This window comes from Caenorhabditis elegans, chromosome I (assembly GCF_000002985.6).
Source record: "Caenorhabditis elegans chromosome I".
Taxonomy (NCBI): domain Eukaryota; kingdom Metazoa; phylum Nematoda; class Chromadorea; order Rhabditida; family Rhabditidae; genus Caenorhabditis; species Caenorhabditis elegans.
The window spans coordinates 3,744,231-3,765,189 of NC_003279.8; the positions used below are offsets into that span (position 1 = coordinate 3,744,231).

At 37.3% G+C, this 20,959-nt stretch overlaps 3 protein-coding genes and 2 non-coding genes across 6 annotated transcripts; 2 read left to right on the forward strand and 3 right to left on the reverse strand.

Moving 5' to 3' along the window:
- Positions 1-1,271: 1,271 nt before the first annotated feature.
- Positions 1,272-1,292, forward strand: 21ur-11567. The gene has a single exon (NR_050045.1).
- A 66-nt stretch (positions 1,293-1,358) lies between these two features.
- math-46 (MATH (meprin-associated Traf homology) domain containing) lies at positions 1,359-3,915 on the forward strand (the record flags this gene model as incomplete). 2 transcript variants are annotated; one of them, NM_001047249.3, is made up of 4 exons in its annotated part: positions 1,359-1,581; positions 3,271-3,333; positions 3,380-3,561; positions 3,616-3,915. In NM_001047249.3, the coding sequence occupies 4 exons, from the start codon at positions 1,359-1,361 to the stop codon at positions 3,913-3,915; spliced, it is 768 nt and encodes a 255-aa protein (NP_001040714.1). The 2 variants fall into 2 exon arrangements, with proteins under 2 accessions (NP_001040714.1, NP_001040715.1); NM_001047250.3 differs by lacking the exon at positions 1,359-1,581 and adding an exon at positions 2,445-2,520.
- Y8G1A.3 lies at positions 3,771-3,914 on the reverse strand. The gene has a single exon (NR_050046.1). It is a non-coding gene; the product is annotated as an Unclassified non-coding RNA Y8G1A.3 (non-coding RNA).
- Positions 3,916-4,292: 377 nt separating the features above from the next.
- On the reverse strand, positions 4,293-9,728 carry inx-13 (Innexin). Its single transcript, NM_058811.8, has 7 exons — positions 9,501-9,728; positions 8,859-9,200; positions 7,514-7,616; positions 7,318-7,410; positions 6,148-6,241; positions 5,197-5,356; positions 4,293-4,710 (listed from the first exon to the last, which is right to left on the reverse strand). The coding sequence occupies exons 1-7, from the start codon at positions 9,673-9,675 to the stop codon at positions 4,520-4,522; spliced, it is 1,158 nt and encodes a 385-aa protein (NP_491212.1). The 5' UTR covers positions 9,676-9,728; the 3' UTR covers positions 4,293-4,519.
- Positions 9,729-11,257: 1,529 nt separating this feature from the next.
- On the reverse strand, positions 11,258-14,809 carry inx-12 (Innexin-12). The gene is made up of 5 exons (NM_058812.9): positions 14,634-14,809; positions 13,584-13,876; positions 12,968-13,152; positions 12,131-12,502; positions 11,258-11,621 (listed from the first exon to the last, which is right to left on the reverse strand). The coding sequence occupies exons 1-5, from the start codon at positions 14,759-14,761 to the stop codon at positions 11,373-11,375; spliced, it is 1,227 nt and encodes a 408-aa protein (NP_491213.1). The 5' UTR covers positions 14,762-14,809; the 3' UTR covers positions 11,258-11,372.
- Between the last annotated feature and the right edge of the window lie 6,150 nt (positions 14,810-20,959).

Consider the following 20,959-nt stretch of genomic DNA (forward strand, 5'->3'; position numbering starts at 1 on the left):
ATAGGTCCCCCGCTCTCCTCATTCACCAAATCCAAATTTAAAGCAGTTTTCCAGTCCATTGAACACAAAGTAGTGGTGTTTCAAGTTACAAACACAAAAACACTTTTTTTCAATTCTCAAACACCCTCAATGATGACGAATTCCGGTTTGCAACGCGAGACGGTGGCAAAAGTTGTATGGTTCTGATGCGATTAACGCGAATCATTTGGGTCGGCGCCAGAATTCTCTGAATTTGTATAAAAGTTTCGTGTGCTGAAACTGATTGGAACTATAATTTAGAGCTAGAAATGTGTGTTTTTTTATGATTTATGTATATGTAGTCGTATAGAAAGTACGAGAAATATGTATTATTGTTTAAAAACTTGGATCATGAAGTTTTACGAGTTCTCAAAAATTTGCTTGAAATTCTGGGGAAACCATGAAAATAAGGTAGTGCTCAAGCTATTGCTGCCATTGGAAAAGTTTTCCGAGTTTAGAAAATTCTAGGCTATAGTTTTTTGTAACTTTGGGTTACTGTAGTAATTTCTAACAAAATACAGTACAATTTATCAATACAAATAAAAGTTTTAATTGTTACTTTAATTTTCACAATTAATAGCCCATTTCCCATTCTATATGTATAGGACGATAAAAAACTAACGAATGCCCCCAAACAAATAGACACCAACATTAAATATTCTCACTTGCAAATGTCAATTTCTGCATCCTCACAGCAAAAGTGCTCTATTTGTCTTGGCACCGTGCCAACTATATTTGAACATTTAACGACGCTGGACGGGAGAACAAAGGGGCTTTTAATTAAAAATTCTGAATTTTTTGCCCCACATTGATCTACTTTGGCAGTTTGTATCTCGGCTCTATTGTGCTTTATCAAAAAATGTTCAACTGACACAATACTTGTAAAATATTTATCTACATTCTTTAGTTTATCATTTTTTGACAAAACCAAAAAGAACCGAGAAACGAGCTGTCAAAGTAAATCAGTGGGCGTGCAAATTACTGGTAATATACATAATGAAAGCCAATTTGGAACACCTCGTGATTCAAAAATTTAAAATTCATAAAAGTTAAAATTTCTGGAAATTAAAAATTAAAAATATCTCCATGATTTTGCTGTGTTTTGTTCTGAAGCTTCGCCAATTTTATAGAAATATTCATATCGTTTGAAAATAATTCAAATTCTCGTGACCTTCCCAGAATTAAACAAAAAACTAAAATTACACTTACGTTTTTTTTTATTTACATCATAAAAATTTCGATTTCAATTTTATTGCTTGATTTTTGGGCAAGCTCATCTCTTCTTGGATAGTGGTTTTCTGTGAGGAAAAATCGTCAAAGTTTACCAATTCTCCGAAAAAATGCTCAAAATTTTGTTGAATCTCTTGATGTTGTTTGGCTCGCCGATACTATTGCTGCTCGTTCAATGTGGTGGAAAGAAGAAAGCAAAATCGGGAAAATTGACAAGTGAAGGTGTTGAGGAAGGGGATTCTGAAGATTCCACAAAGGATAAGAAGAAAAAGGGAAAGAAGGGAAAAGGTGAAGGCCTTCATTCCGAGATGACAAACTTTTTGGGTGGCAAAGGTTCTTTGGGGGCATAGTATCCAAGGAGACAAAGGATCCAGTAGACAAACTGGGGTGTATCTTGGGGGGCATATCTTTGGTGACAACCTTTTTTTCCACTAGATTTTTATATGTATTTTTCAACTAATTTTTGTTCACATTTTTCTGGAATAAGTTTTTTAATGCAATTTTCAATCGATTATCGGTTATAATTCCCTCACAATTGAATGTATGAACGATGGTCTTTTGGGAAAAGCTGTAAAACGTCCAACTAACTTGGAATATCGTGAGGCTCTTCCTGATGGTCTGATCCTTCAGCTCCGAAGGATCACATGGGTACCTTCTGATGTTCTGATCCTTCAGATAAGAAGGATCGTAAGGGTACCTCCTGATGGTCTGATACTTCAGCTCCAAAGGATCACGAGGCTCTTCCTGATGTTCTGATCCTTCAGCTCCGAAGGATCACATGGGCATCTTCTGATGATCTGATCCTTCAGATAAGAAGGATCGTAAGGGTACCACCTGATGGTCTGATACTTCAGCTCCAAAGGATCACGAGGCTCTTCCTGATGTTCTGATCCTTCAGCTCCGAAGGATCACATGGGCACCTTCTGATGTTCTGATCCTTCAGATAAGAAGGATCGTAAGGGTACCTCCTGATGTTCTGATCCTTCAGCTCCGAAGGATCACATGGGCACCTTCTGATGATCTGATCCTTCAGATAAGAAGGATCGCTAACTTTTAAATTTGAGTAGTCAATCGATTTTTAGTTTGAACTGTAATATATGTTTGCATACTGATAAGAAATTGCACATGTGTTCTTTCTTCCTTTGAGATCGGCTCTCTTTTTTATTAGAATACATTTTTTTTCGATTTTTCAGAAAATGACAGGAAAAACATTTTTGTTAACTCATACATTCAAGGATATATCGAAACTCGGAGAAGGAGGCACTTACTACAGTGATAATGAAATACGACATAATATTCCATGGTGAGTCATATTATTATTATGAAATAGACTTTGTCGCATCCAAAATACTTTGAAAGTTAGCTCGATTTTTCTAGGAAACTTCAAATATTCCGATAATGGCAGTTACCATCAGGAGGTACCCTTACGATCCTTCTTATCTGAAGGATCAGAACATCAGAAGGTGCCCATGTGATCCTTCGGAGCTGAAGGATCAGAACATCAGGAAGAGCCTCGTGATCCTTTGGAGCTGAAGTATCAGACCATCAGGTGGTACCCTTACGATCCTTCTTATCTGAAGGATCAGATCATCAGAAGATGCCCATGTGATCCTTCGGAGCTGAAGGATCAGAACATCAGGAAGAGCCTCGTGATCCTTTGGAGCTGAAGTATCAGACCATCAGGAGGTACCCTTACGATCCTTCTTATCTGAAGGATCAGAACATCAGAAGGTACCCATGTGATCCTTCGGAGCTGAAGGATCAGACCATCAGGAAGAGCCTCACGATATTCCAAGTTAGTTGGACGTTTTACAGCTTTTCCCAAAAGACCATCGTTCATACATTCAATTGTGAGGGAATTATAACCGATAATCGATTGAAAATTGCATTAAAAAACTTATTCCAGAAAAATGTGAACAAAAATTAGTTGAAAAATACATATAAAAATCTAGTGGAAAAAAAGAAAATACAATAAATACAAATGAACTTGCGAAAATACAAATGAACTTGCGGCGACTCAAGATCCAAATTATCAAACTTTGGCGGGTTTGAATAATGACGCAGTGTTTGGACCAGGAGGCGGAGGTAAGATATATCAAGATTGAATAATTTCTGAAATAATTATGTTTAGAGGGTGGACCACCGAGAGCTCCAGCTCCAGGCTCAAAACCAGGAATGGCCGGAACTCAGGATCCCAACTATCAGACACTGGCAGGTCTCAATAATGATGCTGTTTTCGGAGGTGGAGCAGGCGGGCCTCCAAAGGCTCCAGCGGTCGGAGGAAAAGCTGCAACCAATGATCCAAATTATCAGGTTAGTTTTGGATTGCAGGCACTGAAAAAAGTTTGAAAAACATATATAATTCAGACTCTCGCTGGACTCAACAACGACGAAATTTTCAAGCCGGGCGGCGCTGGAGCGCCAGCTGGTCCAAAAGCCCCACTTGCTCCAGGTGCAAAAGCTGGAACAAACGACCCGAACTACCAAACTCTTGCTGGACTCAACAATGATGACATTTTCAAGAAAGGTGGAGGTGGTGGCGGTGGTGGTGGACCTCCACGTGCTTCTGCTCAAGTCGGTGCAAAAGCTGCGACTCACGACCCCAATTATCAAACGTTGGCCGGGTTGAATCAGGATATTTTCGGAGCTGATAAGAAGAAGTTTTAATGGGATCTGGACTAATTTGTAGAAAGATTAGCGATATCTTTTGAATACGATCTATGAATAAATTTGTGTGAATAGTCGCCGAGGCTCTTCCTTTTTAAACGGAAGAGCCAGACATGAATTATGTTAATTAAAGTTAGGAATTTTTAAGCAATTGGCAAAAATTGTTAGAAGACAATTTTTTATAAGAACAAAAGACTTATGGACTGTCAAGGAAGTTCGAGAAAAGAATTGGGGAGCTCCTACCAGTGAGGTGTCGGCTGCTGTAACTTCACTAAAAGAAGAAAAATCGTTTAGCTTTTTGATTCTCTGCACTTTCTTTTCATCCAGATCCTAGGCTCATTTTATCCTTATTTCAAAATATATGTTGCATTAAATTTCAGGCATAAAACACCGTTTATTACTCTGTCGATAATTATTAGATTGTGAATAACATGAAAGTGAAAAAAGAACAAACAATTCTTGGCTAGAAAAAAAGAACAATTTGGAAAGTGCAAAGGGAGCGCAACAGGATGTCTAACGAATGTTGTGGTGAGGGGAAGGCACTAGACACGTGAATTTGAAGACAATTGATATAAAAATTCATAATCCTTCATAATCTCTTCATTTAAATTTCGCGAAACTCGGCCGGCTGTTTCTTCTGTGACCGATTGTCCTCGTCCTGCAAGAATCGATCCCACATGTCGACGATGACGTCATGAGAGAACACGGATCCACCGTTGTTATCGATTAAATGAGTGATGAAGACACCGTCGGATTTGAGCTTGTAGTCGACGAATTTGTCGAGAATTTGTCCATCTGAAATTTTAATATCTTTTTGCGAACATTTTTAAAACTTTTTCTCGAAAATCGAGCCCCTAAATTGACAAAAGTGCTACAGTAGTCATTTAAACAATTACTGTAGTTTTCTCTTCGAGATATTTTGCGCGTCAAATATGTTGCGCAATATGCATTCTCAGATTTGTGCGTTCCCGTAATATATTACAGTAATCAATATTCGAAGATGTTTGAAAACTTTCGAACCTAAATTTGAAACTTAATCCCCTTAAGTTCAGAAGGTAACCTTTCCGAGTGTTTTCCCACACATCCCATCCTCTCATCATATTATTATGACACCTCTTCACCCTCCGAAAAGTGCGCCCTTTCCCGCCCGCTCATGATGCAGTTCCAACGGGACATTCGGAGACACACGAATGGCCTTGTCAACTCAAATTATACAGGACCGCAGTCGCAACCGTCCAACCAACCATCCCCGACACCAATTAGTGATGGACATTGACTTACTTCGAGAGTTATCGTCACTGAAGTTGTCCTCAATTTGTAAATAGGACTTAATGTGAGCCTTGCGTGCCGAACGGAACATCAACTTGCGGGTCCAGTTGACAAGGTTCAGGAATGTGGCGACTCCGACAATGACAAGCCAGAACCACAGGAACACGTATACCTGAAAATTTGATAAAATTATTTTGGTAAAATAAAAAATGTGATGTGATATGTCACCGTCCAATTTTTTTTGCGCAAATATTAAAATTAAAAAAAAAAGTCAGCACTTTCTGGAAGTTTTCTGAAATTTTCGGCAATAAAAAATTTCAAAAATTTCCAGAAGTTAGTTTTGGCAATTTCCAGAACTTTCTCTACTTTATTCAGCTTCCGAGAAGCTTCGAAAAAGTTTCCAGATATTTCCAGAAATAATTTCCAATAATTACCAACCGTCCCAAAGTTTCAAAATTTTTTCGAATCTGTCAGAAAATTTTTGAACCTCCCAAAAACTTTATTGGTCTTCCAGAAGTTGTAAGATATTTTCAAAACTCTCTAGGATTTTCTAAGTTAAAAAAAAAAGTTTCCAGAAATTTCCTGCATGCATCAGAACCTTCCAAAATTTTATCGAAGCTTGCAGGAGTTTTGCTGAATTTTCTCAATTTTTTAAAGAAGTTTGTAGAAACTTCCAAAATTTTTTCGAGACTTTCTGAAGTTGTACTTCAAATAGAACACTCTTGATATTTCTAGTTTTTAAAAGTAGTTTCTAGAAACCTCCAAAAAAATTTAAGAACCTTCCTAATTTTTTCGATTTGTTCCAAAAGCCCAAACTCTTTTAAAACTAGAATTCCCTTATTCTTGCATATTTTTCTTGCCTATCCCCCATAACATTGTAAAACTTTTTTCCTCCTTCCTTCTTTCATTGAGGCATGAAGGTGTCAAGGCCTCTCTCTTTTCACACCCAGATGCTTATCGTACCTTCTCATTGAACATGTTGATCATCAGCACACATTGGACGGTGTGACGATGCTTGTTGCCGAGCACACGCACCTCGAAATCGCACATGGTTACTCTGAAAGAATTGAATCTCCCTTATAACTCGAATACCACTTTCTTCTCAATTTCTACACGCACACTTTCATGCGCCCCGCGGTAAACACATCGGGGTATTTGCGTTGCAAATACAAATGCCGTAAACGTTTATTGGAAGTCGTGTAAATAGAAGAAGAAGGAGACAAGAATTCCGATGAATTCGTTGAATCGAAACAATGAATCGCTATGGTTTAGGTGACAGTGGCATCCCTTGATTTATGAGCCATTCAGGTCATGGGAGTGACCAATTAGAATAAATCTGATAACAAAAAGCTTTAATTTATTCCAAAATGAAAAAGAAAGTATAAAACTCGGCCAGAATTTATTGCATTTCCTAGGGAGCATCTTAGGCTTCCAGAATCAGTATACTTTATTGTATAATATATTGTAATAATGAAATAATGATATTTCAACTAATTATAATTGAATATTCTATAAATTCAAACATGCAACAAAGTTCGGAAATTCTTAAAGAATCCTCGAAGATTTGGCAATTTGCAAAAACTTTGCCTGAAAATTTCAAAAAATCTGGAAGTTTCCCTTATTCATACCAAATTTCAACTGATACCCTCACCTTTAAAACTAGAAAAGGTTTTATTAATTAATTATATTATTTTTGAAAAGTTACGCTCGTAAATCTACATTGGCGGCTGTCACTTTTTGATCTATAGAAATGCAAGATCGCTCTATTGATACCTCGGGGAAAATGCTAGTCCCCAAATTAAAAAGTAACTTATGAAAACCTCAATAACGGAATTTTCAAAACTCCCTGAATTGCAATCGTGTTCTGCTGAGAGAATCCCGGGACTTTCGAAAACCCAAGCAACTTGGCACGGCGCCAAACACTTATGTGGCAGGAGACACCACTTTTTGCTTGCCTTGGCATCGTCATCAATTAGTCCTTTCTGCTTTTTGTTCTAATGTTGTGTTACTGCTGTCACCTACATTCATTCACCTCCTTTTAGAAAAAAAAACCCCCAGAGAGGGCCCTACACGCATTTGACCTCGAAGATACCAATCGAGATATGACTTCTTTTTCTTGAGAAATTTATCTACCTTGGGAAGTGACCGCTCTCCTCCCATTCACGCCCATTCAGAATGTCGGAGAGGATTCCAAGACCCCAGAAGGTGTAGGAAGTGCCGAGGAAGCTGAAAATATGGAGAAAGTTGCTCGGGGAGCTGGATAGAGAGATTTCAGAAGCTTTTTGACTTTGATTGTGCCAAAATTTCAAAACAAAAACAAAACACTTACTTGTTGAGAATGATGAATTGGAAGACGATTTGAACTAAGTAGAGGAACTTGACAAATAGGTACAAGTAGGTAAGGTAGCTGCCTCCGTAGGTGAATGCAGATGCTGAAAGTAAATAGAAGCTGAGGTGTCCAGAAATCCTCTCCCACTAGGGGCTCCTAGGCTATCACTGAATCAGTTGTTCTTATACTCAAGATTACTGTCAATTCTAAGATACATCTAACGGTTTTGATCTATGGGTGCCAGAGGTTTCTACACCTTTCACATCATCTCTAGTCTGCTAAAAAATTACTGAGGTTTTCTAATCCACTTCTACCATTTTCCATTCAAGGATTCTAGGGCACGTCTGATTCAGTTTATTCTCTTTCTAGCGATGATCCAGGTTACGTTTTTGTTCAAAATCCCTTACCAAAAAAAAATTTCCTCAAGAAACCATCTGTTTCCCAAAAACAAATCCAATTTCTCTCTCTCTTCAAATTTTTAACCCCATTATCTCCTTACAGGCATACCATTCTCCTCATCTCGCTCTCTTTCTCCTGCCTCCCGGCAAGGTCAATTACAAGTCGAGTGAGGAAATTAGAAAACATAAATTTGGGATGCAACATCAAACGTTTTTTTTTGTTGATGTTGTGATGTAAGGTGGAGGCCAGATTAGGAAAGGCAAAATGGGAATTTAGCCCGAAAGTTAGTTTAGAGGTTTCTAGGCCATGTATGACGTCACTGCTCTTCCACGTGCCATCACATAGTATTCTAGGATAGTCAAGATTGTTCCATAAGTAGACCAAAATACTTCTAGATCAAGTATGAAGTTATTATTTGTTCTAGCAGGATCGCCAATGCTTCTAGACCATATTTAATATTTCTAGGCCATATGTGACGTCACTTATTTTTACACAAGACTGAAGAAGTTCTACAATAAAGCATGAGGTTGTCTAGGTCAACTCACATAATATTTATATCCCTAGCTTCTCTAACTGTAACTGATTCTGAAACCCATGTAATCACAATTGAAATTTATTGATTTTTTGAACTTCAATCTTGAAAAGTCGCAAATTCTGATTTGTTTAGTTTAACCCTCCTCTAGACACTTGTCTCCCGTAAATGGAAGTTTGCAACAGTATTTGATCAACCCTCAAATTCAAAGACCATATGTGTTTCCCTTTTGACACGAGAATAAAAACTAAAACTAAAAACCAGTTCTCCTTCCCTCAATTGTTTCCTCTTCTTCCGGATCATCAACCGCGCCTTTCTGCTGGGGGCATGATGGCGGCTAATTGAAAGATGTACGAAGACAAATGTGTTGGGAAAAACAGTTTCTTTGATGAAATTTGCAAAAACTAAACTCACTGTATTTAGCGAAACGAGATTGAAGAGTAAGAGATTCGTAAAGATGAGCTCCAGTTGATTTGGCAGCTTCGTTACGGGCCTTCTCATCGACTCGGTCAGCTTTTTTGGCTCCGAAGAGCATTTTCTTGAGAGCAACTCCTGAGTTGAAGTTCATAAGTCGCCAGAAAAGAGATGGAAGATAGAAGAGGATGGCTTGAAGTCCGAGGATGAAGGGTACCCACTGGTAATATCCAATTTCAGCGCCTTCTCTATCGATTTCAGAGTCTGGGATGTACTTGTCGGGACTGATGAAGTATGTGTTTTGCACGAAGCAATAGTTCTCACTGTATTGCTCCCAAGCGCCTGAAAAATTTCAATATAGGAGTGCACTAGCTGTACTATTATTGTCTGAAAATTTGGAAAGGGGCTGCAGAACTTAGGACGGCATTTTTTATTTCAGCCTACATGTCTGTCTGAAACCTATCCGTCTGCAATAATCATTTCTCCCGAAGGATAGCTGGCAAACTTATAGTCACAGTCTTCTTAGAAGCACCCGACATCTCACAGGTCGAAATAAAAATAAACCCGTGAGATGTCGGGCGCACTTGTATGCTAACAAGCATTAGGCACGCAGGTAGGTACGAAATAGCGTGATTTTCATACCTGTGAACTGAGCTGGAATCCAACATTGAATAGGCTGTCCGACGTACTGCTTGGCGGAAAGTGTCAACGCAAAGATGACGAGAAGCATAGGTGTCCAGTAATAATTGAGCCTATCGATGGAATCATCATCACCCTGCTTGTGCAGACCCTTGAGGAACGCGTCCAAGAAGAACATCCTATGCTCGGTATGATTGACTCAGAGTGATGGTCTCAACGATCGATGGGAGACTGGAAAAAAGGATGATGTTGGATGGTTGGAAAAAGTGCATAGAGCCTTATGGAAAAAGAGACAAAGAGGGAAAAGGGATGGGAAAGTTGTGGGAGAGAAATGATCGAGGAAAAGGGAAGATTACGATCATAAGAATTAGCATATCAGTTTGCAGACTGAACAGGGTGGACACAAATACTTTGATCAATTGAACCTTGGCACCTTCCACTACTTTATGCCTGTAACACTGTTGACAAGATGACCGACGCCCGCCTATGCCTACACGCATGCCTATAAAATGACCTACGCCTGTTTTTGCCTATCTGCCTACTGCCGTCTAGTAAACACCTGCTGATGAAGGCAGGAACCTAGTCAAAGTTCATTTTTCAAAAAAGATGATGATAACTTTCGTTGCAATAAATCATGTAGATAAATGACCGTAAACTTTAAAGTAAGAAAGTGAAAGTTCATCAAAAAGATGAGCCGACGATAAAAAGGGGGTAGCCGCCAATTGTTGACCTACAGTAACAAGCTCATCAAGACCCCTCTTGTCTGGGGACATGGCAGTAGAAACCATCCCTCCCTTCCCTCCAATACAAAACCATCAAAAACAGTGTCAGCAAAGAGGGACGCCGAGAGATCGACGCCATCTGATTGTCTGCGTCTCTATCACTTTCTCTTTTTTTCTCAACACGAGCCCTCAATACTACTGAATCACAATTTGTAGGTTTTTGGGGAGACTATCTATCTTAATCGCTTTTGCATCACAATCACCAATGACTACAAACTACAGAAAACGGCATGAGAAATTGAGAAGAGGGAGAGATAGAATTAGACGAAAAATATTAAACTTTATAAGTCAAAACCGGTTTTGGAAGCTATAAATTTGGTGGCCGTGAAAGAGAAAACTCGGCCATAGTACAAAATTAGTCAATTGGCAAGGTTTTGTGAAGATTGAAAATTCAGTTTCAGAGAGAAAAAAAATTTAAAAAAAGCAAAAATTAGAAAATTAGAAAATTGCAACTGAGAATTGGGAACGAGGTCTGGAAAAAAGAAAAAAAAATTGAAAAAACAATTTTTGAGTGATCAGTTTTTGGGTGATTGTTGCAGAAAAAATATTTTTCCTTTGTTTTTTTTTTCGTTCAGAAAAACTAACTGTAAGTGAAAAAGGAGTCCCTCCCTTGAAAAATTTTAAGAAAAAAAATTAAATTAAATTATTATAGTAAACTAGAAACTGGAAAAAAGAAAATAATGAGAAAAAAGATTGAAAAAATTTTGGAAAAATGTAGAGAAAAATCTGCAGAAGATTAAATTTCAGAAAAAAAAAGTTCGAAATTCCTTGAACGGGAAGAAAACGAGAGAGAAAAGTAGAGAAACAAATGTGTGGAAAATAAATTTCAGGATATAAAAAAAAATGAATAAGAACAAAATCCCTTTACGGGACAAAAATAGATTAAAATAGATAAAACTTGGGGAATCGTCAACCCGACAAAAAATAACAAAAACACCAATAAAAAGTCAAAAGAGGTGTTTTGACTTTTGTTAAAAAATCATAAAAGCCATTTTATTATATCAAATCAAACAAAAAATGTGTGTAAAAAGGAGTTATTAGGGTCTAAACAAGGGTAAGATAAGAGAAGAAAAAACAGAGAAAAGGAGGCACATTACATTTCAGACTCGTCCTGGAAGTTTTTAAGAAGTGGTGCACCGTCCTTTACGAGAAGCGGTGGAGCCGAATATGGTGGCGGTACGGCTGTGTTGAAACGTCGCCACATGTCACGAATCAGCTCGACAACAGGTGTCTTTCCGTTATTTAATTCAATTAGTCGAAGAATGAATACAGTATCTGGGGATAGGAATTCGGAGACGAATTGTTGAAGTTTTCCTCTATTATTCTTCACTTTTGGATCAATCTGGAATTTTTTTAAAACTTATTTTTATTTATTTATTTTTGATTTTTAAGTTCAAAACATAGACAGATATTGGAAGAAACTACGAAACAATTCAAACTTTCGCGCAGTAAAAAGGCGTCAACCAATCAGCAACGCTAGCCCCGCCCTCAGCGAGCCGCTGATTGGTCGGCGCTCTAATTATCAGTCGTACGGGATCTTCTAGCAATTTTGATAAAAAACGTTTTTTTCAAATATAGACTTGACAGAAGGGAAATTTTTCCAGAGGAAACCTACAGCTTAGGCATGCCTACTACAAGGCGATAGGCAGGCACAGGCAAGGAGGTGTTTTCAATAACTTTAAGTGACATGACCCAATTTATAAGCAAAACCATAAGCAAATAAACTAAATGACGTGGCCTACAAAAAATGAGAAAACTCGCCCACTTGCAAAAGAGTTTTTTTCTATTGTATTTTTGTGTTTCTAGGCCACAGGATGAGCATTTTCAAAAAAAGCTTTAAAAAAAACTCACATCTTCCACATATGGTCGAATGAAATTCTTGGAGACCGACGTTCCAGAAGCTCTCCAGAACCAGTAAATAGTGTTGGTAATTGTGACAACTGTCAAGAAGCACAACCACCACCAAAGTGCAACAAAGATCTTCTCATTGAACATATTGATCATGAGAACGCATTGTACCGAATGCTTATGAATATTATCCAGATTTCGAACCTCGTACTCGCACATTGTAACACGCGGGAAGTTTCCTGTTTCAGGCCATTCATTTCCAGACCATAAATCGGAGGTCACTTCGGCTCCCCAGAAATATGAATCCACTCCCAACATTCTCTTGAGAAGCACGAATTGGAAGAGAACGTTGATCAAGAATAGGGCTTTCATGAACTGAAAAATAGTTTGATTGGAAACTTTTCAACGTTCTGTCGTAGGCAAGTTTAATGCCTACGTGCCTGCCAACTTTATCGGTACGCACGAGGCATGCAGAAATTTTGGGATTTTGAAAAAAAAAAAACATAAAAACGGCTGACATTACGCTGGTCAAGCTCTGCAAAGAATGAACCCGCGAGATGTCGGGCGCAACTTTCAGAATATTTTTTTCTAAAATTGGCAAATGTTTGTGCAGTAATAGCAGCCGACATCTCCCTGGCTAAAACTTGCTAAAAAAATTACCAGAGTGATGTCGGGCGCAAAACGGTTTTTTATATTATCACAGTTCTGATTTTTTTGCAGCCGACATATGACGGGTTCAAATATTTGAAGTTTTTAAGGAACCCTTTGAGCTGTCGGCTGCAACATTTTGTTTTATGATTAAGTTACAATAGTACAATTTGTGGGTTCCAAAAAGCTTACCAAATAAGAAGTGATAACTGCGGATCCATTAGCTCGATTCTGGAATCCGGACAGCTGTTTCACAATCAAGTTTCGATGTCTCTTCTGGCTAATATAACCAGCAATTGTGGTAATTGTTCCTTTTCTGGATTCTTCGTTTCCCTCGGTGGCGGTGCATGTATTGCAAAGGGATGTCACGTTTTGGCCTGGAAATTTTAAGTTAAAGGTCTTATGCTGGCACACAAATCATTGTCTTTGAGGCAGCTAAAATTCAGAAAATAGGCAGTAGTGAGGTAGGCATGTAGGCATGAAGGCGTGCCTGTCCACCTATCAATGAGGTTAGCTCCGCCATCAGCGAGTCACTGATTGGTCGGCGCCAGAGTTATTAGTTGTAAGAATAGTTTTGAAGAATTTTCCAGACAATTTGATCACCACCAGGCAGTGTACCTGAATCCCAGATCCGCAGTGCATAGCACTTGAAGAACGGATCGTCCTTTAATCCTTTAATCCTTTAATAGGAAAATTTCTTGAAATTTGCGCACCTTTGAGAGTAAGCTTGCCTAGTAGGCACAAAAATGCCTAGGGCTTCAAAATCAAAAATAGGGAACTTCAAATATTACTTAAAAAAAGAACCCACCAGCCATTCCATAAAAAAGCCTCCAAATAACAACTGGAAAATAGAAGAGCATGGCCTGAAGAGCCAAAATGAACGGCACCCACTGGTAGTAACCGATTTGATTCGTCTGTTTCAGAGATGTCGTATTCTGTTTATCGGCCACCAACTGCTCCCAGTTGTAGCTTCGTTCGGCTTTGTCCTCGGAGAACGGGACAAAGAACGTGTTCTGTACATAACAGTAGTCTAATGCGTATTCTGCCCACCAGCCCTTGTAATACGCTGGGAACCAACAGTCGATCGGACTGCCAACAAAACTGAAAAAATAAACACTTTTTTGATGCGCACGTTTTAAAATTGATCTAATTAAGGAAATCGTGCAAGACTAAAGCTTTTGTGGAAATTCGTTTTAGGTAGGAATGCTGACTACCTGTATTTCAGAAGACTTTCCAAAATGGTTAAAAAGCTATAACAGAATCATCTAATCAGAGTTATAGAAAAATGTGCAAACACCGAATCGATGCACCATGTTCTACGCTCAATGTTGAAAAGTCTCAAAGATACAGTGTTTTTAGTGATTTAGTGATTTTAGTGTCTTCTTTTAAAATTTTAATGCCTACAATTTCAGAGCTTCATTCAAAAAAAATATTTCAGAAAGATCTCAACTTTGAAAGAATTGCAGAACGTGTTTTATCTTGAAAAAACGTCTCCAAAAATTCCAGAAAAAAATAATTAAACATAACTCAAAGCGTTTTCACAGAAAATTTGAGTACCAGACATGGTGCATCAAATGAATTTTTTTTTGAAAAGAGTGCAAACATTTTATTGATGCACCATATTCAACGTTGGAAAGTTTTAAATCTACAGTACTTTATACAAAAAGTGATTTAGACCTCGAAAACAAATTTCATGTGGTCTCATAACAAATTTTCAAGCTAGACATGGTGCATCGAGTGAATTTTCAAAAAAAAAAACGGCGAAAGACAGATGATGCACCATGTTTCAAGCGTAACATTAGAAGGTTTTAGGTCAGTTATCAGTGCTTAAATTTTAGCTAGATAAAAAGGTACAAACCTCCATCCGGTGATAAAAGCGGATGCAAGTACCAGGCCAATGGTCGTGGCACAGTAGTTGAGCTTGTCCACAAAATCACCGTCAGGCTGTGGCGAGACCGCCGACAGCAGATTCTGGATGACGTTCATTTTCAGCCAGAACCCACTGCAGGTTGGATGATTTTCGATTTGATGGAACTGAAATGAGATGGAGGTTTGGTATGAGAGGAATGAATGGCCATGATGTAGAGTAAAGGGAAAACGGAAGGACAGTACACACACACACACACACGCAGTCAGAGGCATTCGAGGTCGTCGTATCTGCGTCTCGCGGGGCGCCAACTGGAGGAGGACACAACAAAAAGGGGCGAGTGAATAGGAGAGATGGCGGGGCGGGACTTGTCTTCCGATGATGGAGGCATTAGAACTGTCTGTGTCTCTACAGGACCATGTAGAGACGCAGTAAGGAAAACAGAAAAAAACGGGGAATCATGAAAATTGTGAGAGAGATGCCGAGGTACTGTAGAATATTAATGAGGTGCAATCACTGCAACTTGAGTTTAGAGTCTATCTCCTGTCTGTTGCACTTTATAGATTTCAAATCAAAAACTGATTCTGTGCAAAGCGGCAGCGTTCGATTGCAAGGAAACACCGGAAAAAACAGAGCGAGGGAGGAAAAATGTGCAACGATATGGGGAGAATGTTCTAGATCAATTGATCATGATTCATCGACGAAATTTTTTTGAAAAGCCATAGGATTTGGGAAAGATCGGATATCTGAAAATGGGATCGGTACAGTTCACTGCCGAAACTGGTGATCTTGTCGCTGAATTCTAGAATTGTTGTGACAACTACCAATGCAAATTTCACATAAATTTTTTGTTCTAAAATTAATCCAAACAGCTTGAAATCCTGAAAGAAACCGTAAATGAAAAATTACTTTATTTTTCTCTAACGCATTCCAAAATAAATTTTCCACGGGACGAAGTGTTTGATAATCGGCAAAATTTTCGGCAACTGAGTAATTACCTTTTTTGGGAAAGCCTTAAAGAGTAGTGCCAGTGGGGAAATTGTAAAAACCACCCCTATGGTGTCAATATAAAGTTTTTATTTTAAGTGGCAATTACTGAGTTTTTGCCACTTTTTGAAAAAAAAAAACTATTTAAGAAAGATCATTGAATATTGATATTTGAAATATAAATAGATCATAAAATTCCAAGAAAATATTTTCCTGACTGACGACTTCCAAAATAGGCAAAATGTAGATTTTTCCACTCGAAAAATGATCAGATTCACATTTTTTAAATTCATGGTCCGCAATTGCTGTTCGACAATTCTTTTGTTGACAAATTAGGCAAATTTTCGGTAATTGCCGGTTTGCCGGAAATTTTCAATTCAAATATGTGTCGATTAAGTATGGTAAAAGTAGACATTTCTGTGTATGTAAAAAGCTTCCATCGTGTCTGTGAACTTCACCTGTGAAACATCTGTGCATTCCCATTTTTGAGGGTAACCACATAAATTGAACATCTGGAACTATACATTGTGATTTTGTAGATCATAAAATAACTTTTTAAACACTGTTAATATGCTTTGTTATTCTCAATCACTCAATTAATATGCAAAATGTTATTTTACAACGGAGTTTGTAGCGGAAAAATTAGGTCATCAAAAACAAGTCATCAAAAAAAACACACAAAGTTAGAAAATATTCAAGGTTAAGAGATTAATAAAGGCCCGCTGAGGTGATTTTTGAAAATTTATAATTTGAAAGAAAAATTAATTCATGCATTGCTCCACGACGAATCAACTTGGTTTGAAGGCCAGTTGGAATGTTCAATGGGAATCTGAAATCTGTAGTCAGTATTAAAGATGCATCTGGAAAAGGAGGTCTTATCAGAGTTAAGTATAAGTTTGTTTTCATTGGTACCAATGAAAAGCTTAATTTTAGTTCGGAGCTTAAACTTATTCCAAAGCTATTTAAGAGGTTTTGAAATCCGTATGATCTCGCCTAGGCAAAAATTGAAATTGTACATCCTGTATTTCTGCAAGCTTCAATTCTATTAATAGTGGAGTGTCGTCTGCTGGGTTTTTTGTCTTAAAAGACAGAAAGTACAGTTCCAATATGCCGAATGAAACTGTAAAAAATGTAAACCATTTTCTAAATTTTTATGATTTTATTTTTAATTTTGAAAAATAATTTGTCAGATTTTTCCGTAAAGAAAAGTTAAAATAAATTTTGAATAATCGATTTTTAGACCAATTCCAGTTTCAGCGTGTTCATTTTCGATGATCAAGTTTTTTTCACGGAAAAATCTCTGAAAAATTGATGAATTATGTAAAAGAAAACAAAGACAACATTAATAAAAACTAATGAATTTATAAAACGCAAATTCTACATTTTACATTTTCGTTATTGAGCTGTAAGAATTTATAGATAATTAAACTTTGAAGGGAAAAGGGAAAAATATTGAAGGGGGAGTAGAGTTTGTGGGGAAATATATGTTTCTGACTCTAATTTTGCCCCTGATGCCGAATATCGATGTGAAAAAATTCAAAAAAATTTCCCTGATTTTATATTAATTTTTAAAATCCGAAAATTCATTGGATGCCTATATGTGAGTTTTCAAACGCTGAATTTTCCCGCCAGAGACGCCCCGCCCACGAAACCGTGCCGCAAGTGTGGGTTTACGAGATGAATATTTTCCTTCTATTTTTATTTGATTGTATACCGATTTTCGTCGATTTTTCTCATTTTTTCGCTGTTTTATATGGAAATTTTTGTTATTTCTCTTAAATTATGCCTTTCTATTGATAAAATACACAAAATTCCATTTTCAGCACAAATTCGACGGGAAACAATGTGGAGGCAACCGTGGACAATAAATCTTTTACTTATTCGTGTGTAATGCTTTTGTTTTTTAGACAAAACAAGTAAATTTATTATAAGACTGTTTATATTCAATAAACTTTACAAAAAAAACATTTTTGGGAAAAAAAACTACAAAAATCGAAGATTGTCCTCGGGAGCGCGACGAATCAACGTGTTCCGGATATCTGGAATGTTAAATGTTTGTATTAATGTGGAGAACTTTCGTTATTGAGATTTGTAAAGAGACTATTGATAAGCACTAGGATTAAAATAGGAAGTTTAATTTAATTTATTACGATAGTAAGATATTTGCCGAATAAATCGACATACTGATGATTTTTAGGATGTTTTAGGCTTAATTATTTAGCGATTCTTACTTTTCAATTGTTTTTTAAATAATATTTTCTATAAGAAGTACTCACTCGTCGTGTCTCCGCGATTTTCCTCGTTTCCCGTCGAATTTGTGCTGAAAATGGAATTTTTCATGGAATTATGTGTATTTCATCAATAGAAAGGCATAATTTAAGAGAAATAACAAAAATTTCCATATAAAACAGCGAAAAAATGAGAAAAATCGACGAAAATCGGTATACAATCAAATAAAAATAGAAGGAAAATATTCATCTCGTAAACCCACACTTGCGGCACGGTTTCGTGGGCGGGGCGTCTCTGGCGGGAAAATTCAGCGTTTGAAAACTCACATATAGGCATCCAATGAATTTTCGGATTTTAAAAATTAATATAAAATCAGGGAAATTTTTTTGAATTTTTTCACATCGATATTCGGCATCAGGGACAAAATTAGAGTCAGAAACATATATTTCCCCACAAACTCTACTCCCCCTTTAAAAAATAAGGCGAAAAGAACTGAACGTTCCAAAAAAAGTTGTTTCGATTTGTTTGTTTAGTTTTCGTTTCTCTTTTTATTCCATTTTGGTGCCAAAATGTCTTCTTTTGCTATGACTTGTACAGTCGTCAATGATCGTAAAATCTGATGTTTTTTCTTTCCAGCAAGCCGCCGCCGCCACCTCCCGGGGAACGGCCATCGGCGTCTTGGTTTGAACAAAACACAATACTGTTGTTTTTTTCTTGACTCATACCATGAACGCGCTGTTGTAAATATATAATAGAAAAGGAACATATGAAAAACTACGCCGATTTTAGGCAGGGAAAGGTAAGAAGAATAGAGGGGCATCCGAAGAGAATGACATTGATTCTGATTTGTGGACCGTTTGATGCCAAGCCGACAAAGGTGAGAAATCATTTTTTATTGTGAAAAGAACCTGAGTTTCACAGAAAATTTAACTGACAGTCATCAGGAACTCGAGATTTGTGGGGTCTGGTATTTTTTTTTCGGCCGAGACTTATTGAGACAGTATATACAGTTTTTCAAAAAAAAAAGAGAATGCTCTTCTTTGAAGTTGCTCAAGTAATATTTGAGATAATTTACTCTCTGGCTTCACAGAATATTTTACTCTCTGGCTTCACCAAATATTTTACTCTCTGGCTTCACAGAATATTTTACTCTCTGGCTTCACCAAATAATTTACTCTCTGGCTTCACAGAATATTTTACTCTCTGGCTTCACCAAATATTTTACTCTCTGGCTTCACAGTATATTTTACTCTCTGGCTTCACCAAATAATTTACTCTCTGGCTTCACCAAATAATTTACTCTCTCGCTTCACAGTATATTTTACTCTCTGGCTTCACCAAATATTTTACTCTCTCGCTTCACAGTATATTTTACTCTCTGGCTTCACCAAATATTTTACTCTCTCGCTTCACAGTATATTTTACTCTCTGGCTTCACCAAATATTTTACTCTCTCGCTTCACAGTATATTTTACTCTCTGGCTTCACCAAATAATTTACTCTCTGGCTTCACCAAATATTTTACTCTCTGGCTTCACCAAATATTTTACTCTCTCGCTTCACAGTATATTTTACTCTCTGGCTTCACCAAATAATTTACTCTCTGGCTTCACAGAATATTTTACTCTCTGGCTTCACCAAATATTTTACTCTCTGGCTTCACCAAATATTTTACTCTCTGGCTTCACCAAATAATTTACTCTCTCGCTTCACAGTATATTTTACTCTCTGGCTTCACCAAATAATTTACTCACTGGCTTCACCAAATATTTTACTCTCTGGCTTCACCAAATATTTTACTCTCTCGCTTCACAGAATATTTTACTCTCTGGCTTCACCAAATATTTTACTCTCTGGCTTCACCAAATATTTTACTCTCTGGCTTCACCATATATTTTACTCTCTGGCTTCACCAAATATTTTACTCTCTGGCTTCACCAAATATTTTACTCTCTGGCTTCACCAAATATTTTACTCTCTGGCTTCACCAAATATTTTACTCTCTGGCTTCACCAAATAATTTACTCTCTGGCTTCACAGAATATTTTACTCTCTGGCTTCACCAAATATTTTACTCTCTGGCTTCACCAAATAATTTACTCTCTCGCTTCACAGTATATTTTACTCTCTGGCTTCACCAAATAATTTACTCTCTGGCTTCACCAAATATTTTACTCTCTGGCTTCACCAAATATTTTACTCTCTGGCTTCACAGTATATTTTACTCTCTGGCTTCACCAAATATTTTACTCTCTGGCTTCACAGTATATTTTACTCTCTGGCTTCACCAAATATTTTACTCTCTGGCTTCACAGAATATTTTACTCTCTGGCTTCACCAAATATTTTACTCTCTGGCTTCACAGAATATTTTACTCTCTGGCTTCACCAAATATTTTACTCTCTGGCTTCACAGAATATTTTACTCTCTGGCTTCACCAAATAATTTACTCTCTGGCTTCACAGAATATTTTACTCTCTGGCTTCACCAAATATTTTACTCTCTGGCTTCACAGTATATTTTACTCTCTGGCTTCACCAAATAATTTACTCTCTGGCTTCACCAAATAATTTACTCTCTCGCTTCACAGTATATTTTACTCTCTGGCTTCACCAAATATTTTACTCTCTCGCTTCACAGTATATTTTACTCTCTGGCTTCACCAAATAATTTACTCTCTGGCTTCACCAAATATTTTACTCTCTGGCTTCACCAAATATTTTACTCTCTCGCTTCACAGTATATTTTACTCTCTGGCTTCACCAAATAATTTACTCTCTGGCTTCACAGAATATTTTACTCTCTGGCTTCACCAAATATTTTACTCTCTGGCTTCACCAAATATTTTACTCTCTGGCTTCACCAAATAATTTACTCTCTCGCTTCACAGTATATTTTACTCTCTGGCTTCACCAAATAATTTACTCACTGGCTTCACCAAATATTTTACTCTCTGGCTTCACCAAATATTTTACTCTCTCGCTTCACAGTATATTTTACTCTCTGGCTTCACCAAATAATTTACTCTCTGGCTTCACAGAATATTTTACTCTCTGGCTTCACCAAATATTTTACTCTCTGGCTTCACCAAATATTTTACT

What these genes read in the sequence shown, in the direction of transcription:
- inx-13 (NM_058811.8), bottom strand. Translation starts at nt 9,675, where the DNA reads ATGTTCTTCTTGGACGCGTTCCTCAAGGGTCTGCACAAGCAGGGTGAT. An exon ending in TCAACATGTTCAATGAGAAG is followed by an intron (nt 5,357 to 6,147) that starts GTACGATAAGCA and finishes TCAAATTTTCAG; the next exon opens with GTATACGTGTTCCTGTGGTT. An exon ending in CAGTGACGATAACTCTCGAA is followed by an intron (nt 4,711 to 5,196) that starts GTAAGTCAATGT and finishes TTAAAATTTCAG; the next exon opens with ATGGACAAATTCTCGACAAA.
- inx-12 (NM_058812.9), bottom strand. Translation starts at nt 14,761, where the DNA reads ATGAACGTCATCCAGAATCTGCTGTCGGCGGTCTCGCCACAGCCTGAC. An exon ending in GCTTTTTTATGGAATGGCTG is followed by an intron (nt 13,153 to 13,583) that starts GTGGGTTCTTTT and finishes TAAAATTTCCAG; the next exon opens with GCCAAAACGTGACATCCCTT. An exon ending in TTCGACCATATGTGGAAGAT is followed by an intron (nt 11,622 to 12,130) that starts GTGAGTTTTTTT and finishes AAAAAATTCCAG; the next exon opens with ATTGATCCAAAAGTGAAGAA.